The sequence below is a fragment of the Panthera pardus genome, unplaced genomic scaffold, assembly GCF_024362965.1.
Source record: "Panthera pardus isolate Hobbes unplaced genomic scaffold, ASM2436296v1 HiC_scaffold_13, whole genome shotgun sequence".
Lineage (NCBI taxonomy): Eukaryota > Metazoa > Chordata > Mammalia > Carnivora > Felidae > Panthera > Panthera pardus.
The window spans coordinates 138,131,372-138,150,781 of record NW_026526688.1 but is presented as its reverse complement, the minus strand read 5'-3'; the positions used below and the strand labels follow the sequence as shown (position 1 = coordinate 138,150,781).

Genomic DNA, 19,410 nt, shown 5'->3' with positions numbered 1-19,410 from the left:
AGTGCATTCTCATTATTAAGAATTAGAATTACTAAGAATTAGAGACCCATACAAGGGTATTTCTCCAGTGCAACTAGTGCATTTTAGCTCAAATCTATTGATGTATTTTCTTTGATGCTGCTACTCTTTTAGAGCAAAAAGACAAAGGGACTCAAAATACCAAGGCTCAAATTATTCTCTGCAAGCACAGGGGTGGAATAATGAACATCTCATACTGAGACACTGTTCTAAGAATTTTACATGGATCTACCTATTCAATCCTTACAACAGTTCTATAGGTTTATACCATGATTTGTCTCATTTTATACATGAGACAAGTGAGGTACAGAGAGGCTGAGTAACTGTGGGCAAAGATATAGAGCTGATGGATGATAGAGCTGGGACTCCAGTTACAGAAATTGGTCTCCAGATCCTGTGTTCTTAACCCCTGCACCATGTTGCATCTCGGGAGAGTGGGATTGGAAAAATGAAACAATAAAAACCAGAATCAGATAATAAGAGATGAAAGAAGAGTGCATGGAATCCAGAATCACCTATCATATCCTAAATATTGCATATGAATGCTAAGAACTCTTTCTTTGCTAGGAGAGTAAGGCTGGGGAGAGGCAAGGAGGCAAGAAAGGAGGAAGGGGTAAAGTGCTTCCCTCTGTTCAAGGAGATACACCTGTCCTTTCCATAAATTAGTGGCCTGTGTTGGCACATTGAAAAAGGGATAGAACTTTACAAATATACATATATCATCCCTTACCCAACAGAGAGCACTACATCAAGTCAGCAAAAACAGACTCTTCCAAAAATGAACCTTCCTAGCTTCCCAAAAAAATCTATTTAAAAAGTAAACAGGGGTGCCTGGGTGGCTCACTTAGTTAAGTGTCCAACTTTAATTCAGGTCGTGATCTCACGGTTCATGGATTCATACCCTGTGTCAGGCTCTGTGCTGACAGCTCAGAGCCTGGAGCCTGCTTCGGAGTCTGTGTCTCCCTCTCTGGCCCGCCCTCTCTTTCTGCCCACCCCCCCAAACTCGCACTCTGTCTGTCTGTCTCTCTCTCTCTCTCAAAACTAAACATTAAAAAAAAAAATTTTTTTTAAGTAAACAGCATTTAAATTTATTTGAAATGATACCCTTCATTGTGACTGCTCCAGAACATGGGATTCTGTCTTTCAGGGGGTGGAGAGGGGAGGACAGAGGAATTTCCTTGATGCTGACAGGGTTGATTTGGTCTTATGCCCTTTCTCAGGGGCATGGGGAAAAGCCACCATGACCTACCAGCCCAGAAATTCTGCCAAAAAGCTGAGACTTTGGTAGCCAGCTTTGTAGAAGTCAATGAACACTGTCTAGATATTAAGTCTTAGTCTTTGAAAGAGGAAGCCAGATACAGTATAGTTTCACAAGGCTGAGGAACCAACTGTGAGTAAATATCTTAACTACTGATATTACTATCTTGGGCAGTGTTTACCCAGAGACCGATTCATCAACACTGATGAAAAACTCGAATTTTCCAACATACATTCTATATTCTTAATTATCTCTTCCTGAAGTAAAATTACCTTGCCTCTGTGAGGGAAGCATCACTTATGTCTATTAAAAATAAAAATATCACACAGTGGGCTAAGAGACAATATGGGTACATGCTCTGCACATTCACATATCATTAGTAATAGTGGATGGGCCCAAGTCAAAGCCAAGGGCGCATAGTTAGCACAGTCAACACAACCACATATAATCCCACAAATTGCTGCCACCAACAGATAGGTTTCCTTCAGGTTCCCACATATTCTAAAAACAATATTTTCTATATGATAGGGATACATTTCCTAAATATACTATTTTTTAAAAGTTGTCATTGATATGGGTTAAGATATCAGAAGTCCAGGGAGAGAGAACAGAGGGACATACAGAGAGAGAAATGGAGCTTTACCCTACCCATGGTACAACAAACTATCAAAATGGTAGCTGAATTTTTAAAATAAACTCTCTAACCAGAGGAACCTATTGTACGAATACAGACAAGGATTGTGGCTGGGATTCTAGGTTACCATATATAGATAAACATTACAACAGGATAAAGCAGGTCATTGTGACACCAAACCGGAAAACCCCTATTTTTCATTTCCAAGTAATTTGTGAATGGAAATCTCTAATATTTTAACTCATCCCTGGGATTCATTTTACCCCTTCCTCGCCCCATCCATCACCCTCACCCGTCCATCACCCCTAACCTATCTGTGACCTGTATACCAGGGGTGGGAGTCAGGGTCAGAGCAAAAAGCCTCCGAGAAGGGGTGAAGATAATATGTTTTTCCCATTATTTCAAATTAAAGTATTGGAAGTTCAATAGTCCAGTGACAGAATGTCCCTATACAAAAATAGCTGAGTTGACATATCTGGGTCCAAATATCTTGCACTGAGAGACTTAAAAGTATCAAGACACAAAGATATAAATATCAATGAACATAAAACAAGTAGCAGGAGACATGGAACATGCTTGAGGATCATTCTCTGCTGCTTGTTCCACAGTACACATCCCCCCATGTGTCTACTTTAGTTAAATAGTGTGGGGTAGAGAGGTTATAGAAGAAAGAAATCAGAAGATATAAATTATGCCTATCTTATAAGAGTCTACTTTGATTTAATACATTCCCTAGAGTTATGTCTCTTCATATCTTGGCATATTCATTTTTCCTCTATAACATGTTTAACAATAACAGCCTTGCAACAGGTGGAACTCAATAAATAATCATGAATGAATGAATGGATTCATATATATTCCCTAAATGTTTTTAGGTTTTCCAAATTAAAGAGTGGTAGTGGTTAGGAAGTAGGGTATTTGCTATCTTTCACGAAACACTTGAATCACATCCTGCTGCCCAGCTATCCATTAATACCTTATTTTAGTACAGAAATTGCCTTCAAAAATAAACTGAGTGTAAATATTCTTTTCTCAACTCCTAGGAAAAGGGGGAAAAAACTTTTGTGTTGTTTTTAACAAACTAAATAGTCCCAGAATATTACACTAATGGACAATCATGTATCCAGCAAATCCATTCACTCAATAAAACTTTATTAGCTCTTACTACCAGCAGGGTATTATTCATCCTAACAGAATCAGTCATTGTTCCTCCCCTCTAAGAGAAGATAGTTCAGAGGAAAGCTGAACCCATAGATAAGTATTTAGAATCCAATGGCAGAAGGAAGTAGCAAAACACTAAAGCAATGGTCCTGGCATCAAACTGCCTGGATTCACATCCTGGCTCCAACACCCACTACTGGAATATTCCCACACAAGGTCTTCAATGTCATTAGGCTTCAATTTCTTTATCTGTAAACGGTAGTAATAATTTTACCTACCTCAGAGGACTGTTATAAAAATCAAATGATAGAATCCACGTAAAGCACTTCTCACAGGGCCGAGAATATGGTAAACATTTGACAAGCTTTGTGGTTGTTGTTAGGTGTTATACTTTGGTGTAAGTACAAAATGTTATGAACTCAGGAGGTAAAACCACTCATCTTTCCTGGAGAAACCAAGAAAGTCTTTGAAAAGGAAATGATACTGTGAGGGGTCTCTCCGTAGAAGACTAAGTTTTTAAGCAAACAAGAAAGGGAAGACAGCATTCAAGAAGAGGAAACAATCTGTACATAGACACAAGGTTATCAAAAAGTTTTGTATTCAGAAGCAGTCTGCTCAAGGCCTCTAGATCCCAGCACCTAGTAGAATACCAGGAGATGGGGCTGAAGATAATGGGAATAACTTGTCAAGTTATACAGAAGAGTATGGGGTCTATTTTGAATAAAATTTGAAGCACTTAGATTTTTTTTTTAAATGTCCCATATTGAGGTTTATTTATTTTTGAGACAGAGAGAGACAGAGCATGAATGGGGGAGGGTCAGAGAGAGGGAGACAGAGAATCTGAAACAGGCTCCAGGCTCTGAGCTGTCAGCACAGAGCCCGACGCGGGGCTCAAACTCACGGACCGCGAGATCATGACCCGAGCCGAAGTCGGCCGCCCAACCGACTGAGCCACCCAGGTGCCCCTAGCACTTAGATGTTTTTAAATGAGGTTTGACATGAATAATTGTGTTTGTTGTTTGTTTTCTAGAAAGTAACTCTGGCAGTGTTTTGGAAAATTGAATGAGGAAGAGAAGACTTGGTGTAAGAAAAGAGCAAAGAAGGAGTTATTACAACCTTCCAAAGGAGGAATAAGAAGGAAAGGACAGAGATGATAGATTCTAGGGGCATCTAAAAATGGAATTTACAGAATTTGATAACTAGTTGGATGTGGAAAATAAAGGAACAGGAGAAATCAAGGATGACACTGAGGTTTCTAGCTTGGAACAGTAAAGCCATTAACTGGAGTGGTGACTAGAAGAGAGAAAAGTTCAGCATGAGAGAGAATATGTGTAAAAAATTTGTTTACATTAAAACATGGTCTATGGGGCACCATGGTGAAAAAGACCTCTAGTTAATCAACAACACAGATCTAGGGTTCAGAAGAGCTTTCATTACTTGAGACACAGATTTGGGAGTAATTTTATTAAAACAGACCCCAACTGAATAGGCAAGACAGCCAGAGATTGCTGATCATGTGCATGGTACTATGTAAAATATGGTAGAGGAATATCTGTAGGTTAAATAAATACTGTTGAAGCAGTATAGTTGTGTAGACTCAAAGTTGGTTGATAATAATACCACCTTCTCACCAAAAAATTCAACAAAAAAGTAGATGAATTGACCAGAGTTGTCTAATGACATGGCCCCATTCTGTCTCCCTGCTTTCATAACTCCTAACCATATGAGTTCTATCCTTTCTTCCTTCCCTGCTACTTTACAGCAAGAGGCATCCCTTCATGTATCTAAGGTTAATGCTGTGCTTTAGCATCTCTTTACCTTTCTATTGTCTTCTTCCTAGCACTTAACCATGCTTGCTCAAATCTATCCCATCTGAAGAGACGCTTCCTCAACCCAGTAACTCCCCACTAACTACTCACCTCTTTCCTTCCTTTTCCAACACTTTCCTTTAAAGAAGACCATTCTACCATTTCTATCTCCTTCCTAAACTCACTGTAACCTGGCTTCTACACCCATCACTTGGATCTCACTAAAACCAACAATGACCTAGGATATCGATAAACCTAGGGGATGTTTTTCAGTCCTTATTTTACTTAACCTCCCAGCAACAGTTTTTATACTAGTGACTACCTCATTTTTAACGACTTTCTATTTTTATTGATTTGATTTCTGCGACATCACATTCTTCTGATTTCTTCCAGCTTCTCTGGCCCTATCTTCTCACTTTACTTCACAGGAAATAGTCCTCTCCCAGCCCTTATATACCAATGCTCCTGGATTCTTATAAACATTCTTCAATTCTTCTTCACACATTCCCTAGGCAATCTTGTCCTTTCCTCCTCTCTCAATTGTTCTATATATGCATATTCCTCCCATATTCACATCTCTTAGAATGTTTTCCTGAATTATAAACCAACATACCCAAATGCCTGCTGGTCATCTTTGCTTGGAGATCTTACAAACACTACAAACCTGACATATACCAATCTGAACTCATCAACTTCCTCCCGGGCCCTGTTACCTGAATCAGTATATCAATAAATCAATAAATCCAAGATTTAATAAATCAATAAATCCAAACTCTGGGTTTACAAGGCCCTCCATTATCAGGCTTTTATTTATTTATTTTTATGTTTATTTTTTTTGGGGGGGGTCTTATACGTTGGGTATCTGCAAGAAGTCCACTTCTTCAGGAAAGTTTTCCCTGACTCCTAGATTAGGTTAGGTTCTCTTGGTATAAGATCTTGTAACCTCCCAAATGAAAAAGAGAATCATATCATCCATCACAATTTTACTTGTCCAACAACTATGCATATATTCTATGAGGGAAAAGATCATACGTAACTTGTTCACCATGATATTCCAGTTCAAAACATATAGCAGGTTCTCAGTGAACACTTGGTAACTGACTGGCTGGATGAATGAAAGCACAGTCACAGAGACTATGCTACTTTGTGCATGACACAGAACTGAGAGAGGTAGTAAATAAGTTGGATAACAGAACTGGGTTTTAAAATTATCTGGATTGATCAAAATTATAAAAATGAATAAAATAAACATAATGGCCTATATTCATACTCAAAGACTCATCTATATAAATTTATAAGAGAGTCATGTTTTAATGTAGCTCATGTGAAAATATCTTAAGAGCATGAGCAAGGACTTCACCCTTCAAAAGGCCCACAGAGGGATATGACTGATAAATAGAAACTGATGCCATCTTACGTTGTGTTACTAGATCATTAGTGCTACACTAAAGAAAGCCTGTAGATTGCCCTTGCATCATAGCCCATGTCTGATGATGTACCTGGTATACACCAAGTATGTAAACAAAGCTGCTGAATGAAGAGTGAAAAGTCTCAAAGTGCTTTTGCCAAACTGACCACAACTGAAGAACAATACATAATTTTTGACATTGGTAACAAAGAGTATGCAAAACAAAAAAGGATTACCTGGTCTAGAAATAATAATAATAATAATAATAATAATAATCATACCTAATAGAGCATTGATTATGTGTTGAACACTGTTCTAAATACTTTATGTATATTACTCATCTATCATGTGAAGTAGATATAATTATTATCCCTATTCTACAGATGATAAAAGTGAGGCACAGATAGCTTGTGTAACTAACCCATGGTCACATAAATGGTAAGTAGCAGAGCCAAGTTTTGAAACCAGATAGATCCCAGCAGTCTATGATTTTGGAAATCAATTATAACAATATTCTACTAGAAATAAAGAAGGAAAATCATTAACCCATAGGTGAGCTGAAGAGAAGATTCAGAAGAAAGCATATTAACTGCCTTCATACTTTAAAACTTAGAAATCAAAAGGAGACAGATAATGGTTCAGTAAAATGAAGAATCCTCTAATAGTTTGATTTGTCTCACAAGTGAACAGTCAGAGTCATTGGGTTCCCTGTCAATAGAGTATCAAGGTAGAGGCTAAGTCCATCTTTATATGATACCAATGGCAGTCCCACTCTGGGAGAAAGGGGAGACTAGAGAAGCCCCGAAGTCCCTTCATCCTCTAGGATCCATAATGTTAAGAATATGACACAGACCTTACTCTCAGACAGCCAGACCAAGACGAACACAGCAGAACTCAATCAAGATGGAGATTTAATAGGCAATAAATAACTATCAAGATAATGAAATGGATGGCATTCAGAATAGTGGATCCTCACATCAGCTTTAAAGATGAAGATCCCAGCTACCTATTTCCATATCAAGTAAATTCATAAGCAAAACCAGCACAGCAAAACAACGTCATGATATAAAACCCTAAGAAATGCCAAGTTACTAATATATGAGGCACAGGTCAACTCTTTATGCACCTGGTTTTCCATATCAATAGATAGTGTCAAAGAATTTATTTGAGTTGTTCAGACTGTGAAATCGCTTCTTTCCCCTCAAGAAGGAGAAGATCTAGTTAAACCTGAGATTAAAGAGGCGGATAAAAGTGCCCCCTGGACTGCGAAGGCCAGGAATTAGACACGCTGCTACTGCAATAGCAGGCAGTCTCCAGACATGATCCATTACAGGAACGTCTTCCATCAGATGCTAGCGAGGCTAATCCTTTTGCAAAGCATGACAGCTTCTCAAACTTGACTGTGGTGAATCCAAACCAGATTTTTATGCTATATGATCAGCTTTCAAAATGCAAAATCATTTTTATACTGTGTTGAGTTTATGTTTATTACATTTAAATTTGGAAACAAAGATATAGATGCCTGCAATGCAGCTTGTCCTGGACTCCCTTGATGCTCATCTTGCAGAATGAAATGTCAGATAATAGCAATATAGAAATATATGCAACCAGAGCTGCTTTATAACAAAATGCTGTCAAATGATAACAGAGAGTTTTCCACATCCTTAAAGAGAACCATTCAAATTGCCATCTCTGAAGAAAGGGAGCTACAACATGTCACCAGGACATTCTCATTGATCCCATAGCTTTTCCATTGAATGTCATCAACTCTGAAGCCTTTTAGTACTCTGACAGCAGGTTAGAAATCTTGGAGGCCAACTTACCTTTTTGCAGTCAGATAAGGACTTTTCACTGGCCAATGTGCTGAAAATGGAGGTCTACAAAACAGGAAAGCGGGTGACACATTAGAATCATCAAAGTGTAATGATATTGACCCTGCCCTGTTCATTTGCAATCCATAGTGGGCACCACTTCTTATGACCCCATTGATTTCTCTGGATTTTAAAAACTGCCTGCCCTTCACTGTTCCCACTGCCACCTTACCCAAGTTGGAACATCGATTATGGGCCAACAACAATAGGGTGAGATAAGACTCTTATATACCTTTATTTCACAAACAAGGTAGCTGCAGCACAATTTGGTTAATTGTCAAAAATCACATACCTTGGAAAAAGGTGAGGAATCAAAGCCAAGAAGTCTGACTCTAGAACCCACCTTGGTACTCTATCTTAAAGATGTGCAAAATGTCAAATGCCCAATCTTTCAGATGAAACCTATTATGAGCCTGAGTGATGAAGTGGAGCTTCTCCCCATTGAAGAGATTTGTGAATCTGAATAGCAGTACCAGGTCTTGCCATCACATCTCTACTTTCTTTAGCACATTTGTTCTCCCCGTGATTTACTTTCTAGCTACATGTTTTTATTTTCCTGGCCTCATGAGCCACTAAAAAAGCACTTTAGCATGCAAGGCCAATTGGGATTTATATGCAAGCTTGCTCCTTTTGGACTGTTTTGTGAAGAGTTAAAAGATTTTGTGGTCAACCACATAAATGGTACAGAAATATTTTTCAGTAAACCTTTCTACTTTTTCTTTAATTACAAAACATATATTCATAATGAGTCCATCTCCTTTCAAACCTAGTCTCTTGAGGTACTCAATAATAAAAATTGTGAACACAAAATCCTTACACACTTTCCCCATTTATCCAAATACATATTACATTATATGTAATTACATGAATTACATATTAATTATCTGTATGTTACATACACACGTACAGAAATTTCTTTCTTTCTTGAGATATCATCCTACTTAAGAACACAGTATCAGTAGGGCACCTGCGTGGCTCAGTCAGTTGAATGGCTGACTCTTGATTTCAGCTCAGGTCATGATCCCAGGGTCATGGGATTAAGCCCCATTTGGGCTCCATGCTGAGTATGAAGCCTGCTTAAGATTCTCTCTCTCCCTCTGCCCCTCTCCCACTCACACTCTCTCCCCCTCTATAAATAAATGAATGAATGAATGGATATAGTATCAGCACCTTTCCAGGTCAGTTCATATAGATTGGCTCATTCTTCTCAATAGCCTCATCATATTCCATAATAGAGATATGCCATATTTATGTATACTTTCCTTTCTGGATGGATATTTGGTAATTTCCAGGTTTTGGACCTTTTGTTGTTGCTTTTTGCTTATTTTTGTTTGCTGTTACAAACTATGTTACAGTAAACATTCATATAGATATAATATGAATGTATATACATATGTATACACACATATACATATTTATGCCGACAATTTTATCTTGGTTGGAGAGTCAAAGAAAAAAGAAATGTAAAACAAATAAAGACTTTGGTATGGCTTACAGATCTAATATACATAAACTTTCTCACATTCTTTCCTTGCATAACATAAAAATATCTCCCACCTCACCTATGATTTTGCTTTGTTTTGGGACAAGCCCTAAAGATAATTAAGATCTGAGCCAGCATATATTCTAGCCCAAAATAATATGCAGCATTAAAAGATCAAAAACACAGATGTGGATACATATACAAAAAAGCATCTTTAATGAAAAAAATAAGTTCAAGGTTTAGATTGGTATGATCTTGATACATGGTTTGCTGGCAGTTTTTGTGTTTTTGCTTTGTTTGGGAGGGAAGGTATAAAAGTTATCTAGAAAGTTTGAGTTAAAAGTGGAAAAAGAAAAGAAGGGAAGAATGTTAGTGGTAAAAGAAAAGAAGAAAAGCAAATTTCAAAAAAGAAGGGCAAGATGAAAAGTTTATAAAAACAGACACAACAGAATTATCAAGAAAATGAAAAAAAAATAATGGCTCCCCTAAAAGAAACAGCCATCTTTGCTCAAAGAGAATAAGATCATGTGACTCATTCTTCTTACCATAATTAAACCCACTGACCTAATTACAACCCTGACAAATAGCAGCCCATGTTGACAGGACTGGATATACTATGGAAGTTCCATGCCATCTTGTCCTTTGCTGCTGAAAGGTGTATTTTAGTTTCTTTTGTTTCAGTATTCTTTTTTGGATGGAAAGATTCTTGCTTGTCATTCAAAGATTGAGCCAGTAAAGAGACAGAGAGAAAAGCCAAAGAAACAGCTCTCAACATGCTACACTGAACCACCCCACCTGTAATCTTCCCATCAAATGTTTTCCTAATGATCCTCCTTCATCTTTATGTACTTGTATACATAAGCACCACGTTATGAAAGAGGGCCCAATATTTACTCTCAAATGCCTGGTCCAGGAAGGTAAAGACCCAACAAGACTTGGTCATTGCTATAGCCCAATCACTAGCCCAGTGCCTGGCACAAAAAAAGGTATCCAATAATATGCACTGAATGGATGCAAAAAAAACAAAAAACAAAAAACTGCAGTCCCTATCCCAAAACACTATTTTGGAAGCACAGTGCTGGAAAAGCAGCCTCACATATAAAAACATTACAAAGTGAAGCCAAGGGAGAAAGGAGAAAAAGAGATAAAAGACTCCCAAATAGTAGTAAAATACATTTTCTATTTTGTATATTTCTATCGTCTATTATCCACTTGGCTTGGCTATTGATTTTTCTATGAACATTTTGGGCTGGATAATTCTTTGTTGTGAAGGTGGGGGCATGCTGTGCTAGGCAGCATCCCTGGCCTCTACCCACCAGATTTCAGCAGCACATCCCCTCAACCTCAGTCGTGACAACCAAAACATGTATCCAGACATTTCCAGGTGTCCCCTGGGGGAGGGGGGTAAGAAACTCACCCCCAGTTGAGAAGCAGTGGTCTAAACTCAAAGGGAGCTAGTCATTGAAATGACCCTGATTCCCTGGCTGGGGTAACTTATTTTTTTCCAGGAAACAGTCTAATGGTCAAAATCTGGAGAACCCAAATTCTAGCTTCCATGTGGAGGCAACTTGAGACACTCTAATTGCATTTTTAAGTAAGTTTAAGATATACCAGTGGGGAAAATAAATTAAAGAACATGTCTAAGAACTCAGACATTAGTATGCTAGCCCCAGGGGAAATGATCTTTGAAATTAAACAATGCCATTCAACCTTCGAGAATAGACTCAGGTGACCTGGGAAACATGTTTGGAGGAGAAATGAGAGTCAGAGATGGGTGAAATTGGCTTCACTAAAAAAAAAAAAAAAAAAAAAATACAAATAGCTCTACATTTATAGAAATGCTACATTTATAGAAAGGAACCACTTGAACTAAAGGACAAATGTACAGTGAAATCTCAGTACCTGGAATGAGTGTGGAAGAGGTAGGGCATGGGTCAATGAGAGTCTGTATCCTTAATTTGGCCATTTTCTAAGGGGATTTTACTTACACGCTCGGTTGGTCTCATTTTGTTCCCCTCGAAAGACTTGAACTGGCATTCCAGTTTCCTAATTACAGCTATTGTAAATGACTTTGGGTGGGCTTTCTAAACCTTCCAATAACATGTTCACTTTAATTACTGGAAATGAAAGGCTCAAAACATGGTGACTTACCCACACTGTGACCTTCTTGACTATTGCATCAATATTTTTGTACTAAAGAGGAAACCCCTAATGAGTCTCCTCCACCAAAGTGTGCATGATGCTGCGTTTGTCACAGGAGCACAAGCACAATGGTACACAATGACTTTTTAGAGCACTGGCTTCTAACCCTGTTGGCAAGGTGACCAGCATGGGGTGAACAGTATTATACATAGAAGTTGTAGCAATTCGCCAAATGAATCTAGAAAGATGAGGCCCTACTTGTTATCCATTTATATACTGATACCTGAAATCTCACTTATTAGAGCTCTGTTTTTCCAATCAGTCTTTGAATCATCATAGACAAACTCTCAAGGGATGCTAGGGTGTAAGTGTCAATGCAAAGGGGCAAATTAAAAATTTCATGTATTATAATTGTTGGTCTGTTATACCTTAGAGGGAATGAGTTCACCAGATTCTTTCCTATGAGCAGATTTTTGATGATAGGTTTTTTTTAATTTTCCTATAAATTTCAAAAGCAGATTTTGATAGGAGAGAAATGAAGACTTACATAATGAGGACACTGGACACTCACGGCGTTGGGAAAAGATATAAAAAACATAGGTCACATCAGGCTCTCTAAAAAGCAGGCTGTGAGATGGAGATTAGCACACAGGAGGTTTACTTAAGAGGATGCTCTCGGGAACTCCACTTGTGGAAGGAAAGGGAAGGGTGCGGGGCCAAGCAGAGGAGGGAGTCAGGCCCCGGTACAAACTCAACGAAGGTCTCAGTCCACCAAACGGGGAGCCCTGAACTGGGGTAGACTGGTCCCCATCTTGGGAGGAGCTAAGAGCTGCCCTGGAAAGGAGGCATGACCCTGGACAAGATGACTATTTTTAGCCAAGGGCAATTTCCTGAGAGGGCCGACAGCTGACAGTAGTCAGCCAGCTGCTCCCCTAGCAACCGGGACATCTGTGCAGAGCCCTGTGGTGTCCACTATAATATACTTTACTTTGATACACTTTGCCAAGGGCAGATACTGGTTGTGACTGACTTACTCTAGTTGAACATGATCCCTTATTAGGACTTAGAAGTTTGCTGGCCTTTTATGATAGAATCACTAGACAGATAAACCAATGGGCCATTGCTCAGGAATCTAGGCATTTATTCTAGTGTCCCTCCTTAAAAGACCTCCTTGTGAGCTTAAGATGGATGGCTGACCATAAGGTCTTGAATTCTTCATTTTGAAATGAGGAAACCCATATTCATGTCCTTTTAGGTCATGGGAACCCTGGCTAATTTAAAGAAAATGGGCCTGATTTCATTAGGCACATCATTTAGAAATCGATGAATATACTGCCTACTTCTTCCCTCCATCCTCTGAGGAAAGAACATTTGACTGAATAACATGGTCAGTTCTTGATTACCTAACAGAGGTAGAGAGAGTTTTACAGGTGATCCACAAAAGCATAACACAACATTTTATAAAATGGTCAATTTAGAAGACTGAGGTGGCTAAACACATCTTCCTTAAATTAACATTAACAACCATTTATAGAAATATTCCAAATGGGCAGAAAGGCAAAAGCAACGCAGAAGGAAGAGTGACTTGTGATGAAAAACTGGCCCTCGTAAGGCCTTGGTCCAAGAACCCAAACGGAGAATCAGCGATTGATGGCTCATCCAGTCCAGCCTACAAAAACACGCGGGAAGGGCAGCTGTTCACCCCATTCTCACTGATGGGAGTCTCCAGTTTGCAAAATGAGCACTGAAAAGAGACTCCATATGTTCTACACTCTTTTTTAAGAGAGAGTTTACCTCTGAGAGTTATTACAACGTTGTCTCAGTCCCACTAAAGTAGGTTTAGAAAAAACAAACAAACAGATACACTGTAACTCTACCGAGCTGATTTCTGCCATGTAATGTCTGTAACTAAGATTTATATTTTAAAAACAGCAAACATATGATGCTTACTTGATTAAACTGGCACAAAGCCAGGTGCAAGAGAATGGCTTAAGCATTGGATTATAAAAGTTAAGGAATTCAGAAACCGAATCTCTGAGATAGATGGTAATGTTACAAAATTTTATTCCAAGCGCCAGTTGTTCCTGTATGTGTGTGTATGTGTGTTTCCCACTCAGCCAGGCACTACAAAACAGGACAGCTAGTTTTGATAAATGGTCAAAAACAGTTGAAAGCTAAGCACCATTTAAAGGAATGACGCCTGCGTAAAGCATCTCCATTTGAAACCTGCCATTTGTACCACACAGGCACACTGGATGACTTCTTACTCAGTGATAGATGTCAGGACTAGACCTACTCATATTGCTAACAAGTTGGAAGTCATTTACACGTGAATTGATGGGTCCCCAAAGTACACACTACTTGGATGCTTTCTTAGACATTACAGTCGGCCAATTTTAGGATTTCTAGACAAAGCATAAATTTCCATTTGGCCTTCATGCTTTAGTAAACTAGTATTGATACATGTACGCTGAAAATAGTGGCATGCCCCCAGGCAAAGTGTGGCATTCATATTTTTAAGTGCATAATTATAAAACACGACCAGCTGAAGGAAAAAAATTATACCCCTGAATAAATGATAAAATTACAGTGTTTTCTTGTAGTCCATGAATACTGAAAATTTCAATTAACCAAGTGAAAAGCCATTGAATGTGCCAGCAGGATTTATATCCCAGACTAATGACCATCATCTGCATCCTATTTAGCTAATGAAGGTTTGGAACACTTGTGGATAATTAAGGGAAAGCTGATGGGAGGAAATTCGAACCATGGAAAGATCAAATCTATTTATGTCTGCATTTAAAACTAAACATATCTAATAGTTCACTCAATCAAGGCATAATGTCTGTTCATTTGGGATAAGATAGATGCTCTTAAGTTAAATAGGCAGGTTAGCTCCCAAAACACGAAATTCATTCCTCATTCATTCATTCAATACTTATTAAACACCTTCCATGTACCTCTGCCCTTGTGGATCAACACAATAGCACCGTGATTTCCCTAATGTTTTCCCCACCACCTTCCCCTCCTCCAGCTTAATTAAGTTTATAGCTCTGTTTTTCACTTCACCCAAGTAACTACCGACCACCTGTCATGACCGCCACGATATAGCTGCAATCCAGGGACATGATGGGAAAATACAGGGTGTACAATAGGGCACTTGGCTTTTTCTGAGACCTGGCAGAGCATCTCAGGGGTAGGGCCCAGACTCATTAATAGGTGAGTGTTCATGTGAGGAAGACTAAAGACTGTTTGAGGGACGACAACACTTGATATTCAGAGGTAGCCAAAACAGGAATCAAGCTCAGTGCAGCTTTATTGAATCTCACTGAATAGTTTACAGCCCTCTCATTCAACTGTTAATATGCCACCTTAAATCCCTCACTGGGTCCCCGTCATAATCTGACAAGTTTGTGTTTAACAAAGGTAATGCTTCCAGAACCTCCAATCCTAGGATCTCTGTCAATGCTGAAAATGGGACACCCAGTAGGCATATTGCAGGAAGTCAACTAATGGTGGTAACTCAATCTTAGGTGCACACATTTGTATTTTTCAGATCCCTCCCATGTCTGAGAGGAAAGCCATATTAAGAAAATAATCAGCAAATTCAGAACCTACACATACCCAATTGGGCATAACTTATCTAAGTCTGTGGGTCTCAAGTGTTAGTGTCATGAGAATCACCCAGAGGTCTTGTTAAACAGGTTGCACCTCCCAGAGGTTCTGATGTGGAAGGTATGGGAAAGGGCCCAAGAATTTGCATTTCTAACACATTCTCAGGTTAGATTGATGCTCCTGGTCTGGGAACCATTCCTTGAGAATCAGTGGTCTCAGCTATACCCACAGCAAGTTAGCAACAATGATAACTATGCCTTTTTTGACTTCACAAAAAGGAAAAAGTGTCTTTGAATTTCCATAAGTATAATTTTAATTAGTGGCAATACCAATGCCTTCTGACATTTACATAAAAATTCCAATCTCTAAAGCACCTTGACACACATCGTTTCACTTCAACTTCCAAACAACACTATAAAGTAGTGTTATTAATCTCATTGTAAGACACCAAGAAACAGAAAGGTTAAGTGACTTGCCCGGGTGTTCTTAACTAGTAAGTAGTCAAATCGAGATTCAGGTCACTGACCTTCAGAAGTATTTCTAGGGTAGAACTGTGCTATGAGAATCGTACTCTGTAACCATCAGAGTACAATAAGAAATTCATTTAAAAACTAACAAAGTGAGGTTGCTCCAGTCTGACAATACCAATATCAAAGGTTCTTTACTGATAAACACTAATTTCTTCTTACTCAGCATCATTTATAAAAGCTAATGAGCCTTTGCATTCATAGTGAATTATATACGAGATTTTTTTAAGCTCCCTTAAAAGGGCTAGGTGGAACATAAACTGAGAAATGTATATATAAAGTCCAAAAATAAAGTTAAGGTTGACAGCAACTGTGAACTCTAGGAACTCTAGGAACTCTAGGAACTCTAGGAAGAGAATACCGTTGGGAGAAGAGGTATTACATTTTTAGTACCAGCTCCCCCCCTTCCTGCAGGGAGCGGACCTTCGATATTTCCACCAGGTTAGTATCTTTGAGGTAGATAACCAGTAGGAAGCTCTGAATATACAGCAAGCAGAAGGAATTCCATGGCTTACAAATAACATAGAGGTAAAATGATGGCACCCGAGGCTGTTGTCCACAAATAGCCCCCACTAGAATCACCATGAAGAGGCCAGACTCCCTTGGCTGCACCCTCATACCCCTGACCCTGGCCAGGAAGATCCTGTGAGACCAACAAGATGGTATGCTCTGGGGCAAAGGGAGGAGAAGCTGTCAGAACACATTTCATGCACTTCATGACAGTATTTGAACATAGCCAATTAGTGCCAGGAGGAGAGAGCAGAACAACAAAGAGCCTCAATGAAGACACAACAAAATACAACATATTGGGGCAAATGACACCCACTGAGTGATGTCGAGCTTCATTTCTCAAGGCTGCAGACCAAATCTCTCTAAAGCCATCAACTTAATATAACAAGGCCAAATGACCCTACTCAGGGTCATTCCATTGTTCTTCCCAGAGCAGAATATCCTAATCGGACCTGATACCTGCTGAAAGGAAGAAAGATAGAAGGAACTGAAGCAAATGAGAGGAGCAGAATATTTCAGTACATTTTGATTTTAAAAGAACAGTAAGGGAAGTCTACATTAAAATTCTATGTCTATTAGCATCTATAATTTTTGAGTCAGTAAGCTGTGATACTTTAAATACTTTAAATCAATTATTTAAATTTAAATACTTTAAATCAATTATTTTGAAATATTATTACTCAATATTGGGGAATTTAGATGCTTAAGATCCCTCCAAATCTTGACTGTAATATCTACTGTCCCTTATACAAACCCCTTGATAGAAGTTGACCCACACTGCTTATCAGAGGCCAACACTTCATCAAGTTTGTACCCTATGCTTTAGCATAGTGATGGGTGTAAGGATGAGGACACAGTAGGGACATCATAAACGTTTGCTGAATGTATAGTGACTGAGGTAAGGGAGGCAAGAGGGAGGAAAAGGAAGAAGCAGGGAAGGAGGAACAAAGGGATTGAGGTAGGGAAAGAAGAAGACTAATGCTAATGTGGGGACAATCCATTATAGTGAAAAAAGTGTTATCAGTTGAATTGTGTCCCCCAAAAAGAGATGCTAATGTCCTAACCCCTGGGATCTATGAATGTGAATTTATTTGGAAATAGGGTCTTTACAGATGATCCAGTTAAGATAAAGCCATTAGGGTGAGTCCTAATCCAATATGACTGCTATCCTTATAGAAAGGGGAAAATTTGGACACAGACACACACAGAAGGATGATGAAGTGAAGACAGCCATGTGATGATGGAGGCAGAGACTGGATGGATGCAGATGCAAACAAAGGCACACCAAGGATTCGTGGCCACCACCGGAAGGCAGGGAGAGGCAAGGAAGGATTCTACCCAGTCTCAGAGAGATCATGGTCCTGCTGCCACCTTGATTTTGAACTTCTAGCCTCCAGAACTGTGAGACAATGAAATTCTGTTGTTTTAAGCCACCCAGTTTATGCTTTTTATGGTAACCCTAGCAATCTAATACCATAATATGTACCGGGATCTCTATTCACTAATCATCTATCACCATGGTTGACAAGCCTTTCCTATAGAAGGACAGATAGTAAATATTTTAGACTTTGTGAGCCATAAGGTCTCTGTCACAACTCGGCATGAAAAAGTCATAGACAATATATAAATCAATAAGTGTGGCTGTATTCCAACACAACTTTATTTTACAGACACTGAAATTTGAATTACGTGTAATTTTCATATGTCACAAAATATTATTCTTCTTTTACTTTTTTTCCCAACTATTTAAAAACGTGAAAACCACTTTTAGCTTGCAGGCTGTACAAAAACAGGCAGTGGGCCAGATTCATCCCCTAAGCTATAGTTTGTCTGCCTCTGGGTATGGACCTAGGAATCAAAAACACCTGACTTTAGTCCTGATTCCACTAATTACTATTTTCATAACTGTGATTAAATCATGGGCTCCCATCTTCAAGAGAACATAATAGACTTTTTCCTACCCACATAGAAGGTTATTATGCAGATGAAATGAAAAACATATACTTTAAAATACTTTGTACACATAACGGCATTGATACGTGGATAGATTTATTCTGTCTTACTCTTCAGAAATAAATATTAACACTAAGCTCAGGGTGATGATCAACTGACTGAGTCATGGGACAAGGGCAGGGTGGAAACAGACATAAGCCCCTTCAATCACCCACATCTTCAGATGTATCAGGGAAGTGGACAAGGAGACACATACCACACACAAAGCTATGAGCAAATGGACTTTCTGAGGTAAACAGCAAGTCCAAGGCAAATGTTCAACATCTCTGGTCATATTTGGCCCTGGGTTACTGCTGAATCAAGAATTTCTTCTTCTAGGGAATGTTCTGGACTAGAACGTTCTGACGCTAGGAGGCTGTGCTGTAACTCAGTTCCCTAGATCATCATTCTAAACATTCATCATCCACTAAAGCTGCTCTAGCCATCTTGAGCCCATTTCTATAGTGCCAACAGCTGACAAGCCATAAATATTACCCTGCATGCAGAATCGTCTTCACACTCACCACCATAAGGAATTGGAACATTGCCACTGTGCTCTGCAGGGACTGGACTTGAGCTGACAGCTCCAGATTTCCAGATCTGCCACTAGGTAAAGCCAAAGAGAGCACCAAGGAACAAAGAAATTCACAGAAGGAAATACCATTTTGCTCACGCTGCATAGGTCTGTGGACTTCCCTGGAACTGTTATGCCCTTGAGGAGCTGGGAGTGTATCCTTCCAAATTACTAGCATAATTCACCATGGTCATGAATCTTTAGAAAGTCGGGATCTTTACTCCAAATTAATTATTCCAATTATCCTTCATCTCTAAGACTGCATTTCCTTAATGTAGAGAGAAGTGTTGTCACTAAACTTATTCTCATTTCCTGCCTACTCATACTCATGTTTGAAGTAAACAGAAGAGAATCCACATCTTCAGCCAACTACTGGCTGCTACCAATATCTATACTCTCATCCTCCCTG

At 39.0% G+C, this 19,410-nt stretch overlaps 1 protein-coding gene across 3 annotated transcripts in view; it reads right to left on the bottom strand.

Annotated features, from left to right (window-relative positions):
- The window catches only part of RASGEF1B (RasGEF domain family member 1B), a 569,745-nt gene that overhangs the window by 356,512 nt on the left and 193,823 nt on the right, over positions 1-19,410 (bottom strand). For all 3 annotated transcript variants that reach the window (XM_053901455.1, XM_019466239.2, XM_019466248.2), the window contains one exon: positions 8,111-8,164. Coding sequence is in view for 2 of the 3 variants with exons in the window: in XM_019466239.2 (XP_019321784.1) it covers positions 8,111-8,164 (54 nt within the window). In the remaining variant the exon portion in view is untranslated. The remainder of the gene's footprint in view (positions 1-8,110; positions 8,165-19,410) is intronic.